This window comes from Diabrotica virgifera, chromosome 4 (genome assembly GCF_917563875.1).
Source record: "Diabrotica virgifera virgifera chromosome 4, PGI_DIABVI_V3a".
In the NCBI taxonomy this organism is placed as follows: domain Eukaryota; kingdom Metazoa; phylum Arthropoda; class Insecta; order Coleoptera; family Chrysomelidae; genus Diabrotica; species Diabrotica virgifera.
The window spans coordinates 137869374-137895294 of NC_065446.1; the positions used below are offsets into that span (position 1 = coordinate 137869374).

At 33.0% G+C, this 25921-nt stretch overlaps 1 protein-coding gene across 1 annotated transcript in view; it reads left to right on the top strand.

Moving 5' to 3' along the window:
• The window catches only part of LOC114333250 (zwittermicin A synthase ZmaJ), a 230332-nt gene that overhangs the window by 154863 nt on the left and 49548 nt on the right, over positions 1-25921 (top strand). Inside the window, exon 8 of the mRNA XM_028283114.2 lies at positions 3472-3788. Within this exon, the coding sequence (XP_028138915.1) occupies positions 3472-3788 (317 nt within the window). The remainder of the gene's footprint in view (positions 1-3471; positions 3789-25921) is intronic.

A 25921-nucleotide genomic window follows, 5' to 3' on the forward strand; every position in this document is an offset into this window, starting at 1 on the left:
GTACACACAAGTGGTATATCCACAGAAATTTCTAGTCTGCAAGGACGGAATATTTCACGGCAAACAATAACACGCCCACTAAATGCGGTAAATTTGTATCGTAGAAGACCCTTACATGTTCCTAAACTAACCTACCAACACAAAATAGTAAAGTTGCAATGGGCTACAGAAATGGTGCAACATGGTCCTAACTGAAATAACGTGATGTTCTCTGATGGGTCAAAAATTGGCTTGGTATCTGATTCGCGAAGAACACTGGTTTGGAGGGCCCCAGGACGACAAGCCCGACTAGAAAGAGGAGCCCAACCGCGTTGTCCCGTTTGAAGGTGGCAATGTTATGGTTTGGGGTGGTATTATGAGTGGTACACGGACGCCACTGCTGGTTCTGGAGAGAAGTGTCACTGGTGCTGTGTACATCGAGGAAGTTTTAAATCCTGTCGTACGTCTATTCCGAGGGACAGTAGGTGATGAATTTGTGTTTATGCATGACAACGCACCTCCTCATCGAACAGCAGCAGTACAAAATTTCCTGGAAGAAGAAGGAATATCTATATTACAGTTGCCCTCGAATTCCCCCGATATGAACGTTACTGAACATGCTTGGGACATTCTCAAGATATGCATAAAAAATCGAAACAATCCCCCTATTACACTTCGCGAATTAAAGATGCTGCTCGTAAAGAATGGAAGAGAATTCCGCAAGCCCAGCTCGACCAGTTAATCGGCAGCCTGCCAAATCGCCTACAGGCATGCATACAGGTCAATGGAGGAAATACTAATTATTAGTTTTATTAAAAATTATTTTTTTCTTTACTAATTTATTTTTAAATGTAAGTTGTACTTTCTAAGTTGTTCACTCCAAGAGAATAAATAATTTTTTTGCATATTGTTTATCTGGTTTGAGATTTATTTAGTATTGTTAAGAATTGAAACAGAATAATGTTGAACTATTCAGAAAATTTTATATATAAAAATCAATAAAAAGACGAAATATTCCAATATTCCAAACTTTTGGACATATGTGTAGTAGAGTTCGAGCAGGAAATACCCTGTCTGAATCTACCAAATGTGTAGCAGAAGACCACGTGTATTTATTGCACAGGGGTCAGAGAGATTGTTAAGAAGACTAAAAAACCAAGTTGAAATGCCAAATATTGGAGTGTAGCTCGTCAAAACAGATCTCCTAAGAGTATGATATCATTGGTATTAAGGAAGAATGGTCTTCTGCATTCGTTTGTATAGCAAGATTCTGTCATCAAGTCGTCAATTTAGGCGAGTACACGTTGCCAATTATTTTAGATGACTATAGTCCGACAATAATTTCAAGAAGGTGACGCAAACACTATTTTGATCAATATTGAATGACGAGTGACAATGAATCACCGTCTTGTAAAAAATTGTCAGAGTATAGTATTTCACTCTGAGTAATTCTGAATTAAAGGGACACGATGGATTTTATAAGGACGACAAATAGGAATGTCCTCACAATGTTGACAATGTTAGATTCAAACATAAATCGAAATTCGTAGTTAAATTCCGTCTCGTGCGCAATTTCTAACAAGGGCATATCCCGACCTTTTGTGGGTAGAGTGAGGGGTGAAACTTTGAATAGTTAGAGCTATATTGATAACCGCCTTTCCGAATTGCTTCAATTCAGCAATTGTTCCAAATTGTTTCAATTCAACTTTCCCAATTGTTTCAATCCATGAATATGACTAATGACGACATTATGTTTTGTCCAGACCCTAGCATCATGCAATTACGCAAGAGACACCCAAAACTAGTTTCGGCTAGTTTTGGGTGTCTCCCACCACATACCCTTTGTTCCTAAAAACTACAACCCTCCAAACTTACGACAGGCTCGCTGAATAGAAGATTTTTGGGCTTTACTGGCTAGGAAGGTCACTGGCGGATCCACAAATTTTGGAGGGGGGTCATGACCAATAGGATAAGTGGGTTTTCAAATATTTTGGGGGGAGGGGGTGTCGTGACCCCGTGACCCCCTCCTCTGGATCCGCCAGTGAGGAAGGTTTATCATGAAGGCCGAGAAGCTCAAGATGAAGAACAATTAAGACCGAGCATTTACGAAAAACTTAGAGAAATTGACCTAAATTCCACCAAGGGCCTCATGAGAAACGTTAGAAGAAATGTGCGTCTAGTAGAGCAAAACGTAATATTTCGATAGTATTTTGAGGATCGAATTATAGTTTATGATAACTAGTTATTGTTTAAATAAATTTTTTCATTAAAAAAATCCGATAAACAGTTTATGCAAATACCTTTAGCACATACGTTAAGGCCATCGGTACATAATTCGCAAATATTTTACGGCTATCCCTACTTTTTCTGTCTTTACACGGCAAATTACGTGTAGTAAAATTCTCACTGGTATGGATATGTCAACTTTACTTGACAATGTCATCATTAACTTTAAAGATGACTTTTGAATGTTCTTGGATAACTGTTACTTGTATAATTAATTGCCTTAATTATTAATTCAGTTAATTAATATGATAGTTTTTTCACTAACTATGTATTCAGTGATTGTAATAATTTTTCTACTGTACAACAAAAACTAATAATCAATCGAGAACAGAGGAAAAGTGATAAAGTTATTTTTTAATAATATGTTGTTACTATGAAACGCTTAAAATTTTAAACACCTTTAACAACAAAATACTTGGATCACTGAATATATCCTGGTGTATTCTCTGATTGGATCTTCCATAAATAATAAACAATAAATAACTTTTTATTAAGTTCACGTCTTAAATCAATTATTTATCAAATGCATTGTCAATATTATTTAATCAACAACTCAAAATATTCCCGATGCCATATCAAATATTTAAAATTGTCACTGTCTGACTGACAATATGTTGACAATATTCTATTCGACTGAGTGCGTTGTATGACAAAGATAGATTTGGAAAATACATATTACCACGGACATTGTGTTAATTTTTTTCGAATCCTGAAAAACCAATAAATATTTTTGAAAAATTTAAACGCAGAATGAAAGAATAAATTATTACCAAGGGCCGAAAGTCCCTTCGAATAAATAAAAAGTTTATTTTGAATGAGATATTTGAAATTAAAAATAGCACTAAATTTTCTCTTACTTTTTCACCCCTGTAACTTATTAAAATAAACATTATAGAAGTTCTCAGGGACTTTCTGCCCTCGCTAATAACGTAATCTTTCATTCTGCGTCTAAATTTTTCAAAAATACTTATTAGTTTTCTCAGGATTCGAAAACAATTAATCCCATCTGAATAGCATTGGAGCAGAAACTACGTACCCATCCCCTTAAATATTGCCTGATACCTGCTCTGTAATCAGTCGGTCTGTTTTCAATGGTAATTTAAGACCCTAAATAAAATACCCTAATATTGTTAGTTTTATCACTTCTGTATGATTTATATTGCTGTATTTTCCACAAATAAATACACACCATAATATGTTTACTAGGTGCACCCCTGGATAATACGATCCTTTACCTTCTGGACAAAGATTTCCGGCCGGTAAAAGCGGGTGATATCGGTGAACTGTTCGTTTCCGGTTTGAATCTGGCCAGTGGTTACGTCAGCGGAAGAGATCCGGAAAAATTCCTCGACAATCCATTAGCAATCGATCCCACCTACGGGAAACTGTACCGTACGGGGGACTTCGCCCGTCTAGAGAAGGGCATACTTTTCTACGAAGGCCGCACCGATTCTCAGGTGAAAATTAGAGGACACAGAGTAGATACAGCTGAGGTGGAGAAAGCAGTCAATTCTTTGGAAGCAGTAAGTATTATGAATCAGTTATCTTAAAATACTACATAAAAATAAATAGCTATAACAGTGCTGAAACAATAATAGAAATGAGTTTGTCAATAAAAATTGTTGAATAATGAACTTAAAACATTATTTTATGTATGATTGATATTTATTGATAATAATATATTGATAAATTATTGCTACTTTCCGGGGCAGTTAGTAAAACATTCATCATCATCAACCCGTACTCGTCCACTGCTGGACATAGGTCTCCCTCAGCTCTTTCCATCTTTCTCTGTTTTGTGCGGCTTGCATCCAGGTGCCGACAACACGCTTCAGATCGTCAGCCCATCTGGTTAGTGATCGTCCTCTGCTCCGTAGTGCTTCTTCTCGTGGCCTCCACTCGACAATACGTTTTGTCCATCGGTTGTCTGACAATCTGCCGACGTGTCCTGCCCAATTCCACTTGAGCGACGCGATTCTTCGACGGCGTCCATTGTTTTTGTTCTACGACGTATTTCTTCGTTTGGGATTAGGTCCCTCAGGGAGATACCCAACATCTGGCGCTCCACAGCCCTCCGAGTTATGCGAATCTTATTAAAACATTAGGTAGTAAAAATGATAAAGATATTCATTAATCGTGACCTTGCTATTTTGAATTTCGACTTTCACTCCGGAAATTGTCCTCAAAAACTGTCAAATTTTCCCAAAGTTTATAGCAACTTTAATGCGACTTTCTCAGCAACATTTAGAGCGTTTTCGAAGGGATAAAGTAGAGTTTGGGGGTCGATTCTTCACTATGGATGAGACTTGGGTCTATCACCATGATCCAGCATCAAAACAAGAGGTAAGAGAGTGGTGTAAACCTGGTTCCTCGGCCCCGAAATTAGCTTGTGTCCAGAAATTATCTTATACCTTTTTGATACAAGGTATAATCTTAACAATTTGGTTGTAAATTTTGGTAGAAGTTTTTAAAAATAATCTGTTTTGACAACGATTTCTGAAGTGGAAAATGAGATGTCAAACATTAGTTGGTTTTTCTGTTCTCATACTTTAATATATTAATTATAATTTCACTACCTGTATCATAATGAGCTTCGTTAGGATACAGATTTTCATTACGATACAGATTTTTAACCAATAAAATCGCGATATGGCATTCGCAATGAAGGTGGCACACTCGCAGTAGCCAATGGCAAGTCAAATACATACGCTTTGACAGTTCTCAATGTAAAAAAAAATGACTAATTTAAAAATTAAATATTTTTAAGGAAATGTCTGAAGACGATGGAGATATTAAAAATTTATCCTCAAATTTATTTTAATAATCATTGTAATATTGAAAATATAAATGTATTAATAAAATAATTAATTTAAAAATTATAAATATAAATGTATCAACAAAATTAATAAATTGGAATATACTTTTTGTTGTGAATAATCATAGAAAAAATCGTGTATACAACTTGCATTTAATTATCATTATAAAGCTCGTATTCTATACAAACACGCTAGGCGACTCGTTTCGTATCCGCCATACTCTCTTCATAATGACCATCATTAAATGTTCGTTGCATAATATACTATAAAAATGTGATTTGCATTACAATCAATAACCACATTTATACATAATATGTACTTAAATAAGACATGCTACAAGAAAGTAGTTTTAGAACCTTACTTAAACCTTCATTACACTAAAGTGTCCGACTTCGTACAACTCCAGCAACTATGAAGCATCCTCAAGTAAATGACCAGGTTAAGGGGAAAGGGAACTTCTTGTTCCAGAATGAGGCCACCACCATTGCTTGAAGATGGCTTGAAGAAAAGGATTTGGAAGACGGTTTCCAGTTTAACAAAGAGGAAACCAAAATAAGGATAGTAGACCAATAGAACCCAAATAATTGAAATGTAACGGAAACTTATAACATCGAACACTTCCACTTACTCGACTCTTTGATAACAAACCAAGAGGGATCCAGCGATTAAATTTAAAAAAGAACTGAACTGGCCAACGGGAAACACCATCGTATAACGCTTAACACCAAAATACGAATAGTTAAAAGCGTGGTATTATTGTTATAAGCACTTGAATGTTGGAAATTAAACCAAACAGGCACAAATAAAATAGGTACCTTTGAAATGTATTGGCGTCGAATGCTAACAGTGTATTGAACTGAGAAAAGAACTAATTTATCATTCTCCAATAGATCCAAATAAAGAACAGACTACTTACCAAAGTAGCTAAAAATATTGCCAAATTATTCGACCACGCTATTAGAAGAAATTATTTGGAAGGGCCTCAGCGTCCACGGGGAAAAGGTCAAGGTCGCCAACCAGATATATAGATCTTATTACGCAACCCACAACTAATATTCTATCACAATTAATAAAAATAGCGGAATATCGAGGCAAGTGGAAACTGACAATAATACTGAATAGAAAGGAGAATAAGACTTTTGTAGAGCGGCTCTTAATAAAATAGAAAATGTTATGATATTATGATTATCAAACTCCGATAGGAAAATAAATTACAAGAAGAAAGGGATTATGATTTCTACACAATTTATTTTAGATTTGTTTGAAAAGGCAATTAGAAAGTATTTTTATAACAGTAAATTGTGGTATATTTCTACAAGAATAAAAAACCGCTAAACGCGGTAAAAAATAATGGCGCACACAATGTTCTAATTACAAAAGAACTGATATGAATATTACATCATCATTCTCTTTGCCTGATCCCTATGCGGGGTCGGCTTCCCTAATTGCATTCCTCCACACAATTCTATCTTGGGTCATATCAATGTTAATCCCCTTTACCAACATATCCTGCCTTATCGCCTCCCCCCAGGTCTTCTTTGGTCTTCCTCTCCTACTCCTTCCAGGAATCTGCACTTCAGCTATTCTTCGTATTGGGTGATTAACGTCTCGACGTTGAACGTGACCAAACCATCTTAACCTATGCTCTCTCATTTTGGCATCAATTGGTGCCACACCTAGACTTCCCCTAATATACTCATTTCAAATTTTATCCTTCTTTGTCACTCCACTCATCCATCTAAGCATTCTCATTTCCGCCACATGCATTCGTTGTTCCTCTTTCTTTTTCACTGCCCAACATTCAGTTCCATACATCATAGCCGGTCTTATGGCTGTTTTATAGAATTTTCCCTTCAGCTTCATTGGAATTTTTCTGTCACACAACACACCACTCGCTTTTTTCCACTTCATCCATCCAGCCCTAATTCTACTGCATGCATCTCCATCTATTTCTCCATTACTCTGTAATACCGATCCTAGGTACTTAAAACTATTGCTTTTCACAATCATTTTATTATCCAAAGATACCATTTTATTTGTAGTAGCTCCATCTTTAAATGAACATTCCAAATACTCTGTTTTTGTCCTACTAAGTTTTAAACCTTTTTCCTCCAGAGCTTGTCTCCACTGTTCCAGTTTTTGTTCTAAGTCTCTTTCACTATTTCCTACTAACACGACATCATCAGCATACATTAAGCACCAAGGAATGTTACCCTGTAGTTTCGCTGTTATCTGGTCCAAAACTAATGAGAATAAATACGGACTAAACACAGAGCCTTGGTGCAATCCTACTTTCACATTAAATTTATCTTTCTCTCCCACACCTGTCCTAACACTAGTCGTTACTCCCTCATACCTATCCCTCACAATCTTTACATATTCACCAGGGACTCCTTTCTTATTGAGTGCCCACCATATGAGCGTTTGTTTCTTTACTCCTGTATTTTTCCATCAACCGTCTTATAATGAAAATTGCATCTGTTGTTGATCTACCCTGCATAAAGCCAAATTGATTCTCGGATATTTCGGTCTCTTCACGTATCCGTCTGTCAATTACTCTTTCCCATATTTTCATGGTGTGGCTAAGCAGTTTTATAGCCCTGTAGTTTGTACATTGTTGTATATCTCCCTTGTTTTTGTAAACAGGTACCAGTATACTGCTTCTCCATTCGTCTGGCATTTGTCCGACTTCCATAATTCTATTAAATAGACCTGCTAGCCACCTTGTTCCTGTCTCTCCCAATGCTCTCCATTCCATACTTCCCCAGGAATATCATCTGGTCCTACCGCTTTTCCTTTCTTTATTTTTTGAAGCGCTTGAGCCACTTCCTCGTTGGGTATTTTGGTGACCATTGCTGCTACTGTCTCCGTTGACTCTACAGGCTGTCTGTCAAATTCTTCATTTAATAAGCTGTCAAAGTACTTTCTCCATCTCTTTTTGACATCCCTTTCGTGAACTAGTATTTTATTATTTTCATCTCGGATACATCTAATTTGATTAAAATATTTTGCTTTCTTTGCTCTCTGTTTGGCTATTTTATATATCTTCGTTTCGCCTTCCCTGGTATCAAGTTGATCGTATAGGTTTGAATACGCTTCTGCTTTGGCTTTTGCTACTGCTACTTTGGCTTCCTTTTTCGCCACCATATAGTTTTGAAGATCTGTGTCGGATCTGGTTTCTTGCCACTTTTTATATAATTTTCTCTTCTCATTAATTTTTCTTGTACTTCGTTTAACCACCACCAAGTCTCTTTATCCTCAAACTTTTTTTCCTGACGTTTTCCCAAGTATTTCAATAGCAGTCTCTCTAATACTACTGGCCATTTTTCTCCAAATTGTATTAGGGCTTCCTTTCATGTTCCAACATATTTTTCTACTATTCTTCTCCTGAATAGACCTTCTTTCTCATCTTTCAGCAGCCACCACTTGATTTTTGTGGTCCTCTCCGATATTTTTGTTTGGTTTCGCTTTTTACTTCGATGTACAGAACAAGCGATGTCCTGATATGAATATTACGTGGCGCAAAAATGTATTTTCGTTTTATTAAAATTTTATTATAGTCTTATTTTAAAATGTTTTCCATAATATTTGCTAAATTTAAAGTAAAACGCCCCAAAAAAGAGTATCTTTGATAAAGTTTGCACTTGGAGGTTCTTTGTGGCGCATATTGTTTAGAATTTAGTAAATATTATGAAAAAAATTTCAAAATAAAAGTTTAATTTTATTTTCCATCAAAACGAAAATACATTTTTGCACCAGGTAGTATTCATATCAGCTCTTTTGTAGTTGGAATATTGTGTGCGCCAATCATTTTTATAGACAACAGGCCCATGTCCAAAAATGGATGGGTCATACAAAGCACCAGGTAACGTATATAGGACGATACAAGAGCATAAAATAATAAGATTCGGCACTTTGCCGTCATTAGTGAGCAGTCCAACTGAGTGCTGGTGAGAATTCAAAAGTGCAGGTAAAGTAGGTACATTTTGGTCATATATTTTTGTACGGCATTTTTACCATCGATAGATCCATGAAAAATAATGAGAAAACGCGCAGTTCCGTAAAAAAATGGTGAGCCACCAAGTTGGTAATTTTTTTTGATATTCTGACAATTCCAGGGTAAATTTGGTCATTTCATTCTGTACAGCATCAGTTTCACACTGTTTCAATACAACTTCTAATCCAGTATTCCGCAACGCCGTACAAAAATCATGCGACAAGGGGAAAAATCGAGGGTTGCAACTCCCTCTCTTTCCATGGTCCGGGGGGTGATTTGAAACAACATAAAAGTAATTTATTTTGAAAGTATTTTATGCATAGATAACATTATTTTCAAAGTCAGACCAATATGCAGGCTGGAAAGTAAGATCTGCATATATATGCAGATTATAATAATCTGCATATGTATGCAGATTATTTGTGTCAAATATGCATGTATATGCATTTATTTATGTCAAATATGCATGTATATGCATGTATTATTTGTGTAAAATATGCATGCATGTACATAATATTTTAAGTATGAAAGTTGTTTTGGTACTATTTTATTTTTCACCTATTCTTTGAAAAGTATAAGTGGTTCGAAAGGATCTACTGGCTTCAATTCAGCAAAAATGTCTGCATAAAACATTGCAGCCTCTAATCAAGTTCTCGCCCAGTAACAATAGGTTTTGGTGGAAGAGGAAGATTCGGCAAATGTTCTTTATACAACTGATACCTTATAGGTGTCTTAAGAAATATTTTGTTCATCTTTGAAATAAAATTATTAACAAGAGGAAATTTATTTCTAATTTCTTCTGCGACCCTATTTAAACCATGTGCTAGACAAGTTGTATGTACTAAATGAGGATACAAAATTTTCAAATTGCTTCCTACTTTAACCATGTAAGGTACAGCATCTGAAAGAAAAATAAAAAATTTTCATTGGGAACAGCAAAGGAAGAAAAAAAAATTGCTATACTGTCTTGCAAAAACGGTTACCTAGTGCGTTGGTTTTATTCAACTTCTTGGAAGCAATTAAATGCGATTTACAAGCTTGCCCATTTTTAAGAGATCCGATTAATAAATGTGCGATGTAACGTCTAGAAGAATCAATTGTTTCATCCACACATACACAAAAATTATTGTCTCCTATATTATCTCTAATTTTATGTTACTCAGTACCGCAGAATATACCTACAGAATCGACCTTGTTTCTTCTTAAGCTTCTTTGACTTGGAATATTCCATTTGAAGTATTTTCCAAGAAATATTCGCAAATTTTCGTTTGATAATTTGGACAAAGATATATTTTAGCTTAACAATGCTTCGAACAAATCATGGTGAAATGTCTCTTGCTTACTTGATTTCCGATTAGTTGATTTTAAGCACCTGGACACAGTATAAAGAGGAACCTCTATATACTGTGACCTAGATATCGAATCTTGCTTTTTCTCTCCCGATTCTAATTTATTTTTTTTACCGGTGTGGATTTGGATTTTTTTTTCGCATGGAATCTCCAAAAAAATTCCTACAGTAAACTGAATAATTTAAGATCGGGGGTTATTTAAAGCATTTTAAATTAAAAATGTATATTTTTTGGTTTTCTGTTTATTTTTATGCAATTTAAATTATTTAGGTTTACTTTGTATTTACTTACTGCATGCTGAGCATAATAATTTTCCCATATCAATGACCAATTCTGGATGCCTTGATCCACACAGAAATATTAGGTACGAAGGTATTTGAACCATGAATAAACAAATAAATTCGCTTTGAAAACCTATTTTATGCACTTTATTTTTAAATATACCATTATATGCAAAATTCAAAAGAAATTACAAAAATATGCAAATGCATATGCATATGCACTATGCACTATTGCATATTTGCCTTACTCTGATTATTTTACATGCCGTACATTTTCGTTGGTCCAAAGGTTTGTAGGAAAAAAAAAGCTCAAGGAAAAATCCACAGAATGAAATGTAAGAAAAATCCATATAACGAAAACGTAAGGTGAAATTTATGACAATATTTTTTTATATACGATACATTTAGCATTCGTAGGCATATCTCCTATAATACTGTACTGTGTGCTAAGTAGTTGTTTTCTAGTAGTAATTTTTCTAAAAAATAGTTGTTTTATTTATTCACATCATTACAATGAAACAAATCAATTATATACATGTATCAATAATGTTTGAAATATACAGTATGGTGCAAATGAAAGGAATCATCATCATTCTCTTTGCCTTATCCCTATGCGGGGTCGGCTTCCCTAATTGCATTTCTCCACACCATTCTATCTTGAGTCATATCAATGTTAATCCCCTTTACCAACATGTCCTGCCTTATCGTCTCCCCCCAGGTCTTCTTTGGTCTTCCTCTCCTACTCCTTCCAGGAATCTGCACTTCAGCTATTCTTCGTAATGGGTGATTAACGTCTCGACGTTGAACATGACCAAACCATCTCAACCTATGCTCTCTTATTTTGACATCAATTGGTGCCACACCTAGACTTCCCCTAATATACTCATTTCTAATTTTATCCTTCTTTGTCACTCCACTCATCCATCTAAGCATTCTCATTTCCGCCACATGCATTCGTTGTTCCTCTTTCTTTTTCACTGCCCAACATTCAGTTCCGTGCATCATAGCCGGTCTTATGGCTGTTTTATAGAATTTTCCCTTCAGCTTCATTGGAATTTTTCTGTCACACAACACACCACTCGCTTCTTTCCACTTCATCCATCCAGCCCTAATTCTACTGCACGCATCTCCATCTATTTCTCCATTATTCTGTAATACCGATCCTAGGTACTTAAAACTATTGCTTTTCACAATCATTTTACCATCCAAAGATACCATTTTATTTGTAGTAACTCCATCTTTAAATGAACATTCCAAATACTCTGTTTTTGTCCTACTAAGTTTTAAACTTTTTTCCTCCAGAGCTTGTCTCCACTGTTCCAGTTTTTGTTCTAAGTCTCTTTCACTATTTCCTATTACCACTACATCATCAGCATACATTAGGCACCATGGAATACTACCCTGTAGTTTCGCTGTTATCTGATCCAAAACTAATGAAAATAAATAAGGACTAAACACCGAGCCTTGGTGCAATCCTACTTTCACCTGAAATTTATCAGTCTCTCCCACACCTGTTCTAACACTAGTCGTTACTCCCTCATACATATCTCTCACAATCTTTACATATTCGCCAGGGACTCCTTTCTTATTGAGTGCCCACCACAGAATCTCTCGATGCTTTCTCAAGATGAATGGATACCATATGAGCGTTGGTCTCTTTATTCCTGTATTTTTTCATCAGTTGCCTTACAATGAAAATTGCATATGTTGTTGATCTGCCCTGCATAAAGCCAAATTGATTATCGGATATTTCGGTTTCTTCACGTATCCGTCTATCAATTACTCTCTCCCATATTTTCATGGTGTGGCTAAGTAGTTTTATAGCCCTGTAATTTGTGCATTGTTGTATGTCTTCCTTGTTTTTGTAGACAGGTACTAATATACTGTTTCTCCATTCGTCTGGCATTTGTCCAATTTCTCAAATAGACCTGCTAGCCAAGTTATTCCTGTCTCTCCCAATGCTCTCCATACTTCCCCAGGAATATTATCTGGTCCGACTGTTTTTCCTTTCTTTATTTTTTAAAGCGCTTGAGCCACTTCCTCGTTTGTTATTCTGGTAACCATTGCTGTTACTGTCTCCGTTAACTCCACAGGCTGTCTGTCAAATTCTTCATTTAATAAACTGTCAAAATACTTTCTGCATCTCTTTTTGACATCCTTTTCGTGAAATAGTATTTTATTATTTTCATCTCGGATACATCTAATCTGATTAAAATCTCTTGCTTTCTTTGCTCTCTGTTTGGCTATTTTATATATCTTTGCTTCGCCTTCCCTGGTATCAAGTTGATCGTATAGGTTTGAATACACTTCTGCTTTAGCTTTTGCTACTGCTACTTTCGCTTCCTTTTTGGCGACCATATAGTTTTGAAGATCTATGCCCGATCTGGTTTCTTGCCACTTTTTATATAATTTTCCCTTCTCTTTAATTTTTCCTTGTACTTCACTTGACCACCACCAAGTCTCTATATCCTCAAACTTCTTTCCTGACGTTTTCCCAAGTATTTCAATAGCCGTCTCTCTAATAATTTTGGCCATTTTTCTCCAAATAGTGTTAGGGCTTCCTTTCATGTTCCAACATATTTTTTCTACTATTCTTTCCCTGAATAGACCTTCCTTCTCATCTTTTAGCATCCACCACTTGATTTTTTGTGGTCCTTTCCGATATTTTTGTTTAGTTTCGCTTTTTACTTCGATGTCCAGAACAAGCAGCTTATGTTGTTGGCTTACTGTCTCACTAATACTCCAGGCTTTGGGTGAAAAATAGGTCGATTTCAGGATATAATTCAGGAATTTTTGAAACCTATCAGGTGTTGTAAAGGACGATGCCAGAAATAACTTATACTAAAATGTGACCAAAAATATTGTGAGCTTTTTTTTTATTGCGATTTTCATTTGTCAAATTTGCAATTTTTAAAGATTTTTAATTTTGCAGCTTAGGATATTGATTCTAGAGAAAAACTTTTAAATAGAAAGTTGTAGTAAATTAAAAAAACTACAATTTGAGCAATGGTAAGTTTAATTTCGTTTATTGGTTATTGCAAAACAGCCTCCGAAAGGTCCAAAATGGCCGTTTTTTCAATTGCGTTATTTATTGTACAAATAATTTTTTTTATTTTTTAAAACTTTAAAATGAAGATCTTTCAATTCCAAACATAAAAAAAAATTGTAAGGCCCGATTAACGAATTTGTTGCTTAGATATTATAAATTGTTTATCCCAAGAGGTCAAATGTAGAATGCTATAACTTTTTGAAAAAAAAATCGTAGAGAGTTGATGAAACATCCAATCTCCTTCTAAAGAGTTATATTTTTATATTCGGATGTAAATAAATGCGTAAAACATTTTTAAAACTCTAATTTTTGGGTTTGAAAATAAGAGGGCAAATTTCGTTATAAACATTTAGAGCTGAAGCGGCCCTGTACATCCTATGAGTTTTTAACTTACACATTATTATTGCTGCAGACTAAACGAAGATTTATAAAAAAATAAAAAATTTCTACGACCAACTGAAGCCGAGCTAAATGTAGGGTTTGAAAATAAGGGGGCAAAGTTCGTTATAAACATTTAAAGCTGAAGCGGCCCTGTACATCCTATGAGTTTCTAACTTACAGATGATTATTGTTGCTGAAGACGAAACTAAGATTTATAAAAAAATAAAAATTTTGTACAACCAACTGAAGCCGAGATAATTATTTCTTTTTTCTTAAACCGTAGTCTCTTTATTTATAACAATTAAGAAATTATTTTACAGTCATTGACTAAATAAAGACTTATATTACCTTAAAATAAAAATTATGATAAAATATAGTTACATTTAATTATTAAAAATTATTTTTATAACGGGTGCTTTTGCGAGCGGCCAAATTTTGCAAATCGCCCGGCTCGCTTCAAATCCGTGCGCTCGGAAAATTTTTACGTAACTTGTATTAAATTTTGACCGAAAACAATTTAATAATATTACCATTATAATATACAGTCTATTTACCACTGTATTTGTTTTTCTTGATAAACTTTTATATGTGAAATCTCATTTCTGAAGAAATAATATTACAAAAATGATACATATATGAAATATATAATTATATTTTTAATTTTTTCATTGTTATATAAATATAATAATAATAATGTTACTTCTTATTATACAATATAAAACTGTTTCTTCTTGTAGTGACTATCCGTTTTGGATGTTGGCGACCATCATGGCAATCTGTACTTGCACACTAAATCGGTACTGCTGCTCTAAAAAGATTTGTAGTTGTTGTGTTTGACGACGTACGTAAATTTTCTAGCAAGGTAATCCTTCGCCTTCCTGGTTCTCAGTTTCCAAATGGGGTTTGCCAAATTGTTATGATGGTCGCCAACATCCAAAACGGATAGTCACTACAAAAAGAAAAAGTTTTATATTGTATAATAAGAAGTAACATTATTATTATTATATTTATATAACAATGAAAAAATTAAACATATAGTTATATATTTCATATAAATGTATCATTTTTGTGATATGTATTATTTCTTTAGAAATGAGATTTCACATATAAAAGTTTATCAAGAAAAACAAATACAGTGGTTAATAGACTGTATATTATAATGGTAATATTATTAAATTATTTTCGGTCAAAATTTAATATAAGTTACGTAAAAATTTTCCGAGCGCGCGGATTTGAAGCGAGCCAAATTTAAAAATAATTTTTAATAATTAAATGTAACTATATTTTATAATAATTTTTATTTTAAGATAATATAAGTCTTTCTTTAGTCAATGACTGTAAAATAATTTCTTAATTATTATAAATAAAGGCACTACGATTTAAGAAAAAAGAAATAATTATCTTGGCTTCGGTTGGTTGTAGAAAATTTTTATTTTTTTATAAATCTTCGTTTCGTCTTCAGCAACAATAATCTGTAAGTAAGAAACTCATAGGATGTACAGGGCCGCTTCAGCTCTAAATGTTTTTAACGAAATTTGCCCCCATATTTTCAAACCCAACATTTAGCTCGACTTCAGTTGGTCGTAGAGATTTTTTATTTTTTTATAAATCTTCGTTTCGTCTTCAGTAACAATAATCTGTAAGTTAAAAATTCATAGGATGTACAGGGCCGCTTCAGCTCTAAATGTTTATAACGAAATTTGCCCCCTTATTTTCAAACCCAAAAATTAGAGGTTTAAAAATGTTTTCGCATTTATTTACATCAGAATATGAAAGCATAACTCTTTAGAAGGAGATTGAATGTTTCACCAACTCTCTACAATTTTTTTTTCAAAAAGTTATAGCCTTCGACATTTGACCTCTTGGGATAAACAATTTATAATATCTAAGCAACAAAGTCGTTAATCCGGCCTTACAATTGTTTTTTATGTTTGGAATTGAAAGAACTTCATTTTAAAAAAAAAATCTATTTGTACAATAAATAACGCAATTGTATAAAACGGCCATTTTGGATTTTTCGCAGGCTGTTTTGCAATAACCAATAAACGAAATTAAACTTAACATAGCTCAAATTGTAGGTTTTTTAATTTACTACAACTTTCTATTAAAAAGTTTTTCTCTAGAATCAATATCCTAAGCTGCAAAATTAAAAATCTTTAAAAATTGCAAATTTAACAAATGAAAATCGCAATAAAAAGAAAAGCTCACAATATTTTTGTTCACATTTTAGTATAAGTTATTTCTAGCATCGTCCTTTACAACACCTGATAGGTTTCAAAAATTCCTGAATTATATCACGTTTTTTCACCCACAGCCTGGGGTATAACTATTACCTTGCAGTCCTTGCATTCACGTATGTCTTCTTTCCTTATCATGAAGCATGAAGTAGTCTATTTGGGATTGATGTTGTCCACTTTTGTAGGTAATAAGTTGAGTTTCTCTCTTTTTAACATGAAAGGAGTGCAAATGGTGGTGCAAATGAAAGGAATAAATTCGTTATTTCGTAAACCGGCGACTTTAAGGAAAAATCCCGAAACAGGTCGATTTTTATTTTTAATTATTATATTTTGCCATATATCATACTAGTGACATCATACATCTGGGCGTGATGACGTAATCGATGATTTTTTTAAACGAGAATAGGGGTCATGTGATAGCTCATTTTAAAGGTCATTCAATTCTCTATTTAGTAATATAAACATTTACATAATTATCTAACAATAAAACACTGAAAACATTAGTTTTTAATACTTCCACAAAATTTATTACAACTAAGTGACTACAGCTGTTTCGGCAGACTGCCTTTCTCAAGTGATACAGTTTACAGTTTACAATGTGTTTGCCTTTTTAAGTCTTTAACTGAAGAGGTTGAGGAGTGGGGAGCTGTTTGTCTCGAGTTGGTCATTCAGAATTATATCCGTATTTTTCAGTTTATTAATTTCCATAGATTCTAAAGAAGATAGCTTAAGGCCTTTATATTGAATATGCAGAATTTGAAACTCTTCATTGAAAGAATGATTATGATCTAGAAGGTGAAGTGCGTATGTAGAAGTGTCTGTGTTTCTATTGTTGAAAGCCCTTTTGTGTTCTGCTATCCGTTTGTCAAAGGTTCTGCCAGTTTGACCGATGTAAGTTTTTGGACAGTCACCACACGTTAGTTTGTACATACCACTCTGTAGTTGCTTTCTCTTTCGGCTTTTATTGTTCTTAATATATTTGCTTAAGTTGTTATTAGTTCTGAAAGCGGGTGTTATTCCTTTCTTTTTTATGTATCTGGCTATTTTTGTTGTTATCTTGCCAGTATATATGAGAGAGCAGAAGGTACTGGGTTCTTAAAAATATGTTAATACCGTACAGTATCAAATGACCATAAAGTACCACACCTTTAAAATGGTAGCGTCATTTTCATCAGCCTAAAAGATATGGTCTGCATTAAAATGTACGGCATAATTGTTTCCTAATTTATTTATCTTAATACTAATGAAAACAAAAAATAAATGTAGAAAATTGCTATAATTTATTAATCTATGAATATTTAAACTTTTGCAATATTTTAAAAAATTTCTGTTTTTGTATTTCTCTATAATTTTGTTTAGAACAGTTTCTTTTGAACGGCACTACTATATAACAATTGAATTTTACAATATCATGTTAAAAACAAAGTTGCCGTACAGAGTCAAATGATCTCTTTAGCTTTATAAATCAAGTATACCATGAAATTAACATAATTATTAATATACATTCAAATGAACAATAATTTTTTGATGGCGTTATTTTTAATACCTAGTACTTTTGAGTGCTAGATAATGTTTTGGAACCGAAGCCGTACTTTTTCAAATCACCCCCTGTAACACGGAAAAAGAGGGGATTGCAACCCTCGATTTTTCCCCTTGTCGCATGATTTTTGTACGGCGTTGCGGAATAATGGATTAATTAAGTTGTTTTGAAACAGTATGAAACTGATACCGTACAGAATGAAATGACCAAATTTACCCTGGAAATTGTGAGAAAATCAAAAAAATTTACCAACTTTGTGGCTCACTATTTTTGTACGGCACTGGGCGCTTTCTTATTATTTTTCATGGATCTATCGAAGGTAAAAATGCAGTACAAAAATATATGACCAAAATGTACCCACTCTGCCTGCAATTTTTGAATTCTCACCTGCACTCAGTTGGACATCTTACAAGTGACGGTATAGTGCTGAATCTTATTATTTTATGCTCTTATATCGTCCTATATACGTCACTTGGTGGTTCATATGACCCATCCATTTTTGGACATGGGCCTGTAGTCTATTACCGCGTTTAGAGTTTTTTTTATTCTTGTACAGTCGAACCCGCTTATTAGAATCCCTGTTATAGGAATATCCCGGTTTATGTAATATAAATTCGAGTTCCCGAAACGTTTCCATGTACTCCTTAATAAATTTATGCTTTTATTTTAATAGGTTCTAATTAGATAATACCGCTTATTAGCATATTTTGCAGGTCAACGAATATTTTTTTTACAATTTACTAAAAATTTAAAATGTGTTTGGTATTATGGTCAGTTGTCAAGGCCTGTAGTGCTGGATTAGATATTATTAGGGTAATAAATATTTATTACTTTGTTAGGAGTACCTACCAATTCGATCTTTGGCCGAAAAATTCATGGGTCATAAAGTAGTTTTTGTTTGTCTACACAAAGGCACTGTTGCCTGCTATAAAATTGTTAGAAGCAGTTTATGTATTTAGAATTCACCCAGAGAGTATTTACCTACTTGTTTGCAAGATGTGAATTATGGCTTTGTTAAATTAATCCATTTCTTGCCGCCAATAAAAGTTCCATTCAACCAATGGATTAAGAATGACCACATGGATTAACAATAAAAAACTATAATTACCGATTATTTCTCAAGAAAAAATAAGTAATTTTGTTATATGCATTTTAATAAGAAAATATTTACATATCTACATATTGCATACATTTATATTAATTACCTTCTGCTACTGTATTCATTATCATACATAATATAACGTAATTCGCTATTTAACACATACATAGATAAGTAGTAGTTACACTACTGTATTATTGACGTAAAAAGACCTAAAAATATTTACATATTATACTGATTATGTAGGTATATATGATATACATATTGGCATAGTATGTAAAACTACATATTGGCATAGTATGTAAAACTACACATTGGCATAGTATGTAAATAATATTATTACGTATATTCGGTACACTTATTTCGACTGGCCACCAATGATCGGTTATTAGAATATCCCGGTTATAAGAATATTTTTGCCTGGTACAAAGGCTATTCCAATAAGCGGGTTCGACTGTATCAGGAGTTTTCAAAGTTTTTTATAAATTATATAAAGCATATGAACTTGAATGTAATGTTACTCGATTAGACGTTAAACATTATGGGTCTACCCCAAAATCCTGACAGCCAAAATCCCGACAGCCACAATCCCGACGGCCAAAATCCCGACATGCCAGAATCCCGACAGGCCAAAATCCCGACAGGCCAAAATCCCGACAGGCCAGAATCCCGACAGGTTTGATAAGTTTCTTTTTCACATATAATTACATTTATTTCTTGTTTTTTGTTTATGGCCATCTGTTTTTTATTTTTTGTTACTAATCAAAAGTATTTTGTATTAAAAGTATTAAACAAAAGTCGGAATTTTTACTTATGCGAGGATTGTTGCATGTCGGGATTTTGGCCTGTCGGGATTCTGGCGTGTCGGGATTCTGGCGTGTCGGTGTTTTGGCCGTCGGGTTTTTGGCTGTCGGGATTTTGGCTGTCGGGATTTTGGGCGGCACCGAAACATTATAAACCACTAAACTATTACCGCTGAAACGGTTTAGTGGTTACGATACTAAACTTGTGATGGAGCAATTCGCGCTCATAATCCATCCCAAAATTTTGTTTTCAATAAAAAATTTTTGTGTACACTAGTTCTTTTCTTTTCGGAATATATTGAAAAAAAAATATTGGGATGGCTAGTAAATTAACTCGGATTGCCAGATTTCGATTCTTAACCACTAGACCATTTCGGCAATAATGATTAAGTGGGTTAGAATTTTGGAGCTCGATCACTTCGAAACGGCATAACCAATTTTTATCAATACACATGCATTTGAGAGGTATTCACAGGTATCCACAGGTCTGATTAATCTTATGTTAAACATAATATCTGAAGGTATAGTAGAATTTAATGAGCTTGAAAACCCGTTTTTTCCCATAGGATATGGATTTGATTTTTTTTTTAGATATTTATTTATTTATCATAATAGATAATACACAAAACAGAAACATTGCACTCCACACCTGTACAAATTACATAAGAATTGTCAAGGCAAGGAGCGCTGTATAATTATCATAAAGTGTTACAAAAATTAAAAACATGAGATTAAGCAAATAAAGAAATAAGCATTTTCAAATTAAATTAATCAGAAACATTCAATATATAAATAAAAAAAGAAAAAATAAAATAAAAATAAAAACACTGGAAGTACAACAAACATTGCCAATTGGTTTCTAGGTCTTAGTTTTAATATAATGGACTAATAATATCTTAAAGATAGTTGCATTATGGCTATTTTTAATGTGATAAGGTATATTATTGAACTGTACAATTCCTTTATGAAACAAGCTTTTCGTTGAACTGGACTTGTTGGTTGTTCTAACATAAAAATTTATTGAATTTGCAGCTCTAGTGCTATGCTCATGAACATTTGCTATCGGGACCAACTGACTGTTCAAATACTCAGGCAATAAATGGTTTACCATCTTAAATAAGAATGTCATAGATTGGACATACATAAAATGTTCAACTTTTAACCAATTTAAAGTTTTCAGCATATCTTGAATTCGAGTATATTGATTGCATCTCAATATTACTCGCATAGCCTTATTTTGGAGAATTTGAAGCCTGTCATAATTAGAAGATCCTGTATAAATCAATGAACAACAATATAAATAGTGAGGTAATATTAACGAATTATAAATTGTTAATTTAGTTTGAAATGTCAAAAATGGTGATACTCTTCGAAAAAAACCTATTTTTTCCCTATCTTTCTGCAAATGTAATCAACATGTTTACTAAAAGTTAGTTCCCTATCCAATATGAATCCCAAATACTTTATTTCCTGAACCATTTCAATTTTTTCATTATTTAGTTTAATGTGAACATCCAAACTTAAGAATTTCCCGAAAAGAGTATTATTACCAATAAACATGTATTTGGATTTTAACTCATTGACTTTCAATTTGTTTAACTTAAATCTTTCAGTTAATAAATGCAATTCACGATTCATCGTGTCCACTACATCAACAAAATCTTCCCCATAAAAATATATTAATGTGTCATCAGCAAAAAGATGAATTTTACATTTGGTTAACCCTTAAAGGACGGACTTTTGTTTTTATTAAAAAACTGAAAAAAAGTTCGTGATTTATGTTTTATTTTGAACAAATATTAAAATTATTATTAAACAATTTTATAACATAAAAAAATTAAACAATTTTAAGTATTTTTTATAAAAAAAGAAGATTGCCATATGGCAACCGTAGTCCTTTCTACTACCTATATTATAATACACATAAAAAATTACTACAACTATGAATAACAATAAAAACTATAAATTATTCAGTGTGAAATTGCACATTGCACGCTAGGCATAAGCCAACGTTACATTTAGAACACATCGTTCTCATTATGGACTTGCACGTTTTATTTGCAAATTTATTTTTCTTATTTTCCGGAGTAGATACCAGAAAATGGCTAAGATTATCATACCTAATATCATCACTAACTCTACTATTAGTGCTGGATGATAAGCTTAACGATAGCAGAAGCTACTTTTAAAATATCACGTCTAAATTGTAGCTGTGTACAGTTGTGGCCAGACATCAATAAGCCAAGAAAAAGTGCACCACCACCATTTTTTACCCCTTTTACTTATTCTATACCTGGCTATATTTTCGTCCATGAGATCTGTCCCTCCCATTGCTAAATTGTATTTACCGGAAACATATGGTCTAGGAACTAAAATATTTTTCTTTTCTTTTTGGGAAAACCTTTTTACTTACTGTAGCGGCAAAATTCCGTGACTTGTTGATGCAACTGTGACTACATTATTGTCAGCCCAATGAACAACAATTATTCCATTTTCTTTATCGAGAGCAGAGTCATGTTCACCTCGATTCACTTTTTTCATCTGGGTTTTATTTTTCAGAGAGCAGTTTTTTGGGATACGATTTTCCCTTATCGTTCCAGTTCCATCGTAACCTTCATCTTTTAAAAATTTTAGTAAAGACAAACTAGTGAATAAATTATCAAAATACAGTGAGTAACGCAGGTGTTTCTTATGTGGGGGTAAGTCATTTAGCATCGATACAAGTGGTGGTGGTGCGGTAGCCTTACCGAATAATTTTTGATAATCTTCATTGGAGTTCGGATCATTACCTTGGTATATATTGAAATTGACCAAATAACCAGATTTTGTATTTATACACCAGACTTTGTACCCAAAGCGGATGGGTTTTCCAAAAATTGTTAAAAATCTGTCTCGTCGCATCATTTCTGAAACACATTTATTTATCATATCAGGTTCCATGTCCCAGTAGTATTTTTTGCCAGGTAATTCGTTATATCCAGTTATGATCAAAATTATTATAAAACATTTCATTTTGTTGCAAAATCCTTTTCGTTCTAATTGCGAACCTAAAGCTCGGCTGGAGCTCGTAATTGGCTTGCTGGTAAATTATCTACCATACCACCATTGTCCTCATCAGCAGAATCTTCATCGGTCAATTCATTTGTGTCTAGTGGTTCAATTTAGATTCCCTCCACATCTAAATCGTCCGCGTACGCCATTTGTAACGCCTCTTCTAAAATAAAATAAAAACATTAAATAATAGGTACTGAAAGAGACTCTGGTTACCATATGGTAATTTCAGTTTTTCCCGCCCTAAAATAATTACACACTAAAAGAAAAAGACAAACTAATGCAACATTTTTAAAATCTAGTATATTCTTATAAATAAAACCGTATACTAAACAAAAAATAATTTATATTAGGTATTAAAAAGTTACTTACACAAATCTGATGTATATTTTCTCGCACCAACAAAAATCGGATATATACACAACGATTTTAATCAAACAAACACTAACTTGAGACTAAACTTTCAGTACTACCTTAAAATATACTTATTTTACTATTCAGAACAGCATGCTCCATCTGCTTTTAATTAGAGAAACCTACTGAAAAAATTATTTAGATCACTGCTTACAATGATTGCTATATGGCAACCATAGTCTTTTAAGGGTTAATACGTTTCCCAAATCATTAATGTATAATATGAAAAGTAGAGGTCCAAGTACACTGCCTTGCGGCACACCAATATCATTTAACTGTGGATTTGACATTTCACTATTTAATTTAGTCCTTTGGTACCTATTTGACAGATAATTTTCCAGCCAATTAAAAACTGTCCCGTTAAAACCATATTTCTTTAATTTCAAAAGAAGTATATGACGATCTATTGTTTCAAATGCTCTTTTGAGATCTATAAAAACTGCGCATATACCGACCCCTGTCGTATCTAAAATACTTTTCATATCTGAGACAACTAACTGTAACGCGGTCTCACATGAATGAGAATTTCTAAATCCAGACTGGTAATTATACAGGATATTATTTGAAGTAATAAATTTAATCAGCTGATTGTACACCACAATTTCTAAAACTTTTTCACAAAATGGGAGCATATTTATTGGACGTAATTGATCAAGTTTATTAGTATTAGGAACTTTTGGAACAGGAACTATAGTTGATATTTTAAATTGCTTGGGCACCAGGCCCTTCTCTAAACTCATATTAATTAAATTTAATAAAGGATAACCTAACACATGAAATAGATTTTTGATAATATCAAGACCTACTTCATCCGTACTATTTTTTTTATATTGTAATTTGATTATATCATATAGTTGGTTTAGTGATATGCTCTCAAAAGTTTCAAAATTTACATCAGATGAAACAACTGTCTGCAAATTTAAATTAATATCACTATTTTGGTCAAAACTTACAATAATATCTTTAATACTATCAACATAATATTGATTTAATATGTTTGCCAAATTTACACTATATGTTACACCTTCATGTTCAAGACTTTGAAATTGTGATATAGTTTTATTAGTTCCTACTAACTGTTTGAGATGTTTCCACATTTGTTTAGAATTACCCCTATTCCTATCAATATTTGACTCATAAAATCTAATTTTAACTTGTTTTAAAATTCTAACACAGTTATTTCTTTCAATTTTATAGTTATTCCAATCTACGCAATCGTTTGTAAACAAAAAATTTTTATAAGCAATATTTTTATTCTTAACTGCCAATTTACAAGTGTTGTCAAACCATTTATTACCAAAGTTCTTAACTTCCACAGTTTTAACTGGTGACACTCTATTCAAAACATCTACGATATTATTGACGAAAGTATCAGTAACCTCATCGATGTTTACCGAAGAATATGCCCAATCTTTTTCAATCAACATGTTTACCATATTATCATATATTATTTTAGAACGAATTTGTTTTGTTTCAATGACTTCACTTTTAGTTACTTTATTATTGAGCACATGGACAATACAGTGATCAGATATTATGTAATTTTTTTCTACATGAGCAGTTAACGTATAGTCATTACTTATGACAAGATCAATCATAGATTTTGAATCTTTAAAAATTCTTGTATATTCATTTACAAGTTGCTGCATTCCATTATTTTCTATATATTCTTTCAATTTACTTTTACCCTGACAATTTTTATCATAATGTATGTTGAAATCTCCAGCAATGACTATACTACAACTACTATGTGATTCATAATAATCATCCATCCACTTGAAAAATACATCAATGAATTCACTTATACTACCACTTGGCGATCTATAAATACCCACTATTCCATAATATGATCCATTAATTACAACATCCAAAGACAAAACCCACAAACTCTTGTCAATAATAAATGTTTTGATATTATTGACTTTTATGTATTCTTTCGTATAAATTAGAACTCCTCCTGTATGACGACTACTAGAATCACAACGCGCCATTACATATTCAGGGATCTGTAGCTCAGAATCTGAAAAATCGCTAGTGATACAAGTTTCCGTTAAACATAAAATGTGTGGGTCATATACCTGAACATAAATTTTGATTTCATCGCAATGTTTATAGTAACTTTCAGCATTAATACAAGAAAGAAGAAGATTATCTATACACTTTTTATTTGTGCGTGTAATATTTGAAAGCGTCTTTGATGGCTAGAAATTATACCCTATTCTTTCTTTGGCTTTTAATAACTGTCTTTGATAACTACTACAATTTCTATCAAATACATTATGGTTATAATTAAGATGTTTAAGTTTAAGAATTTCATTTGCATATTTACAGTTAACACAAGTAAAATTATCGTTAGTAATTCTGCACTAATCTTTTTTGTGTTGACCTCCACATAATGGACAAACATCCTGTGAAGTACATTTATCTGCAAAATGTCCAAACTTCCAGCACCGAAAACAACGAATAATATTTACGTGTTCAAAAAATCTGTAGCTATTCCATCCTATATGTATTTTTTCCTTTTCATTAACTAGATACGGTTATGACGCGTAAAGCTTAAAAATTAGAATTGTCCCTGATATAAGGTATACACTATACACCTTTAGACTCGTACGGAGTCTTCCTACAAACGCTCAGTT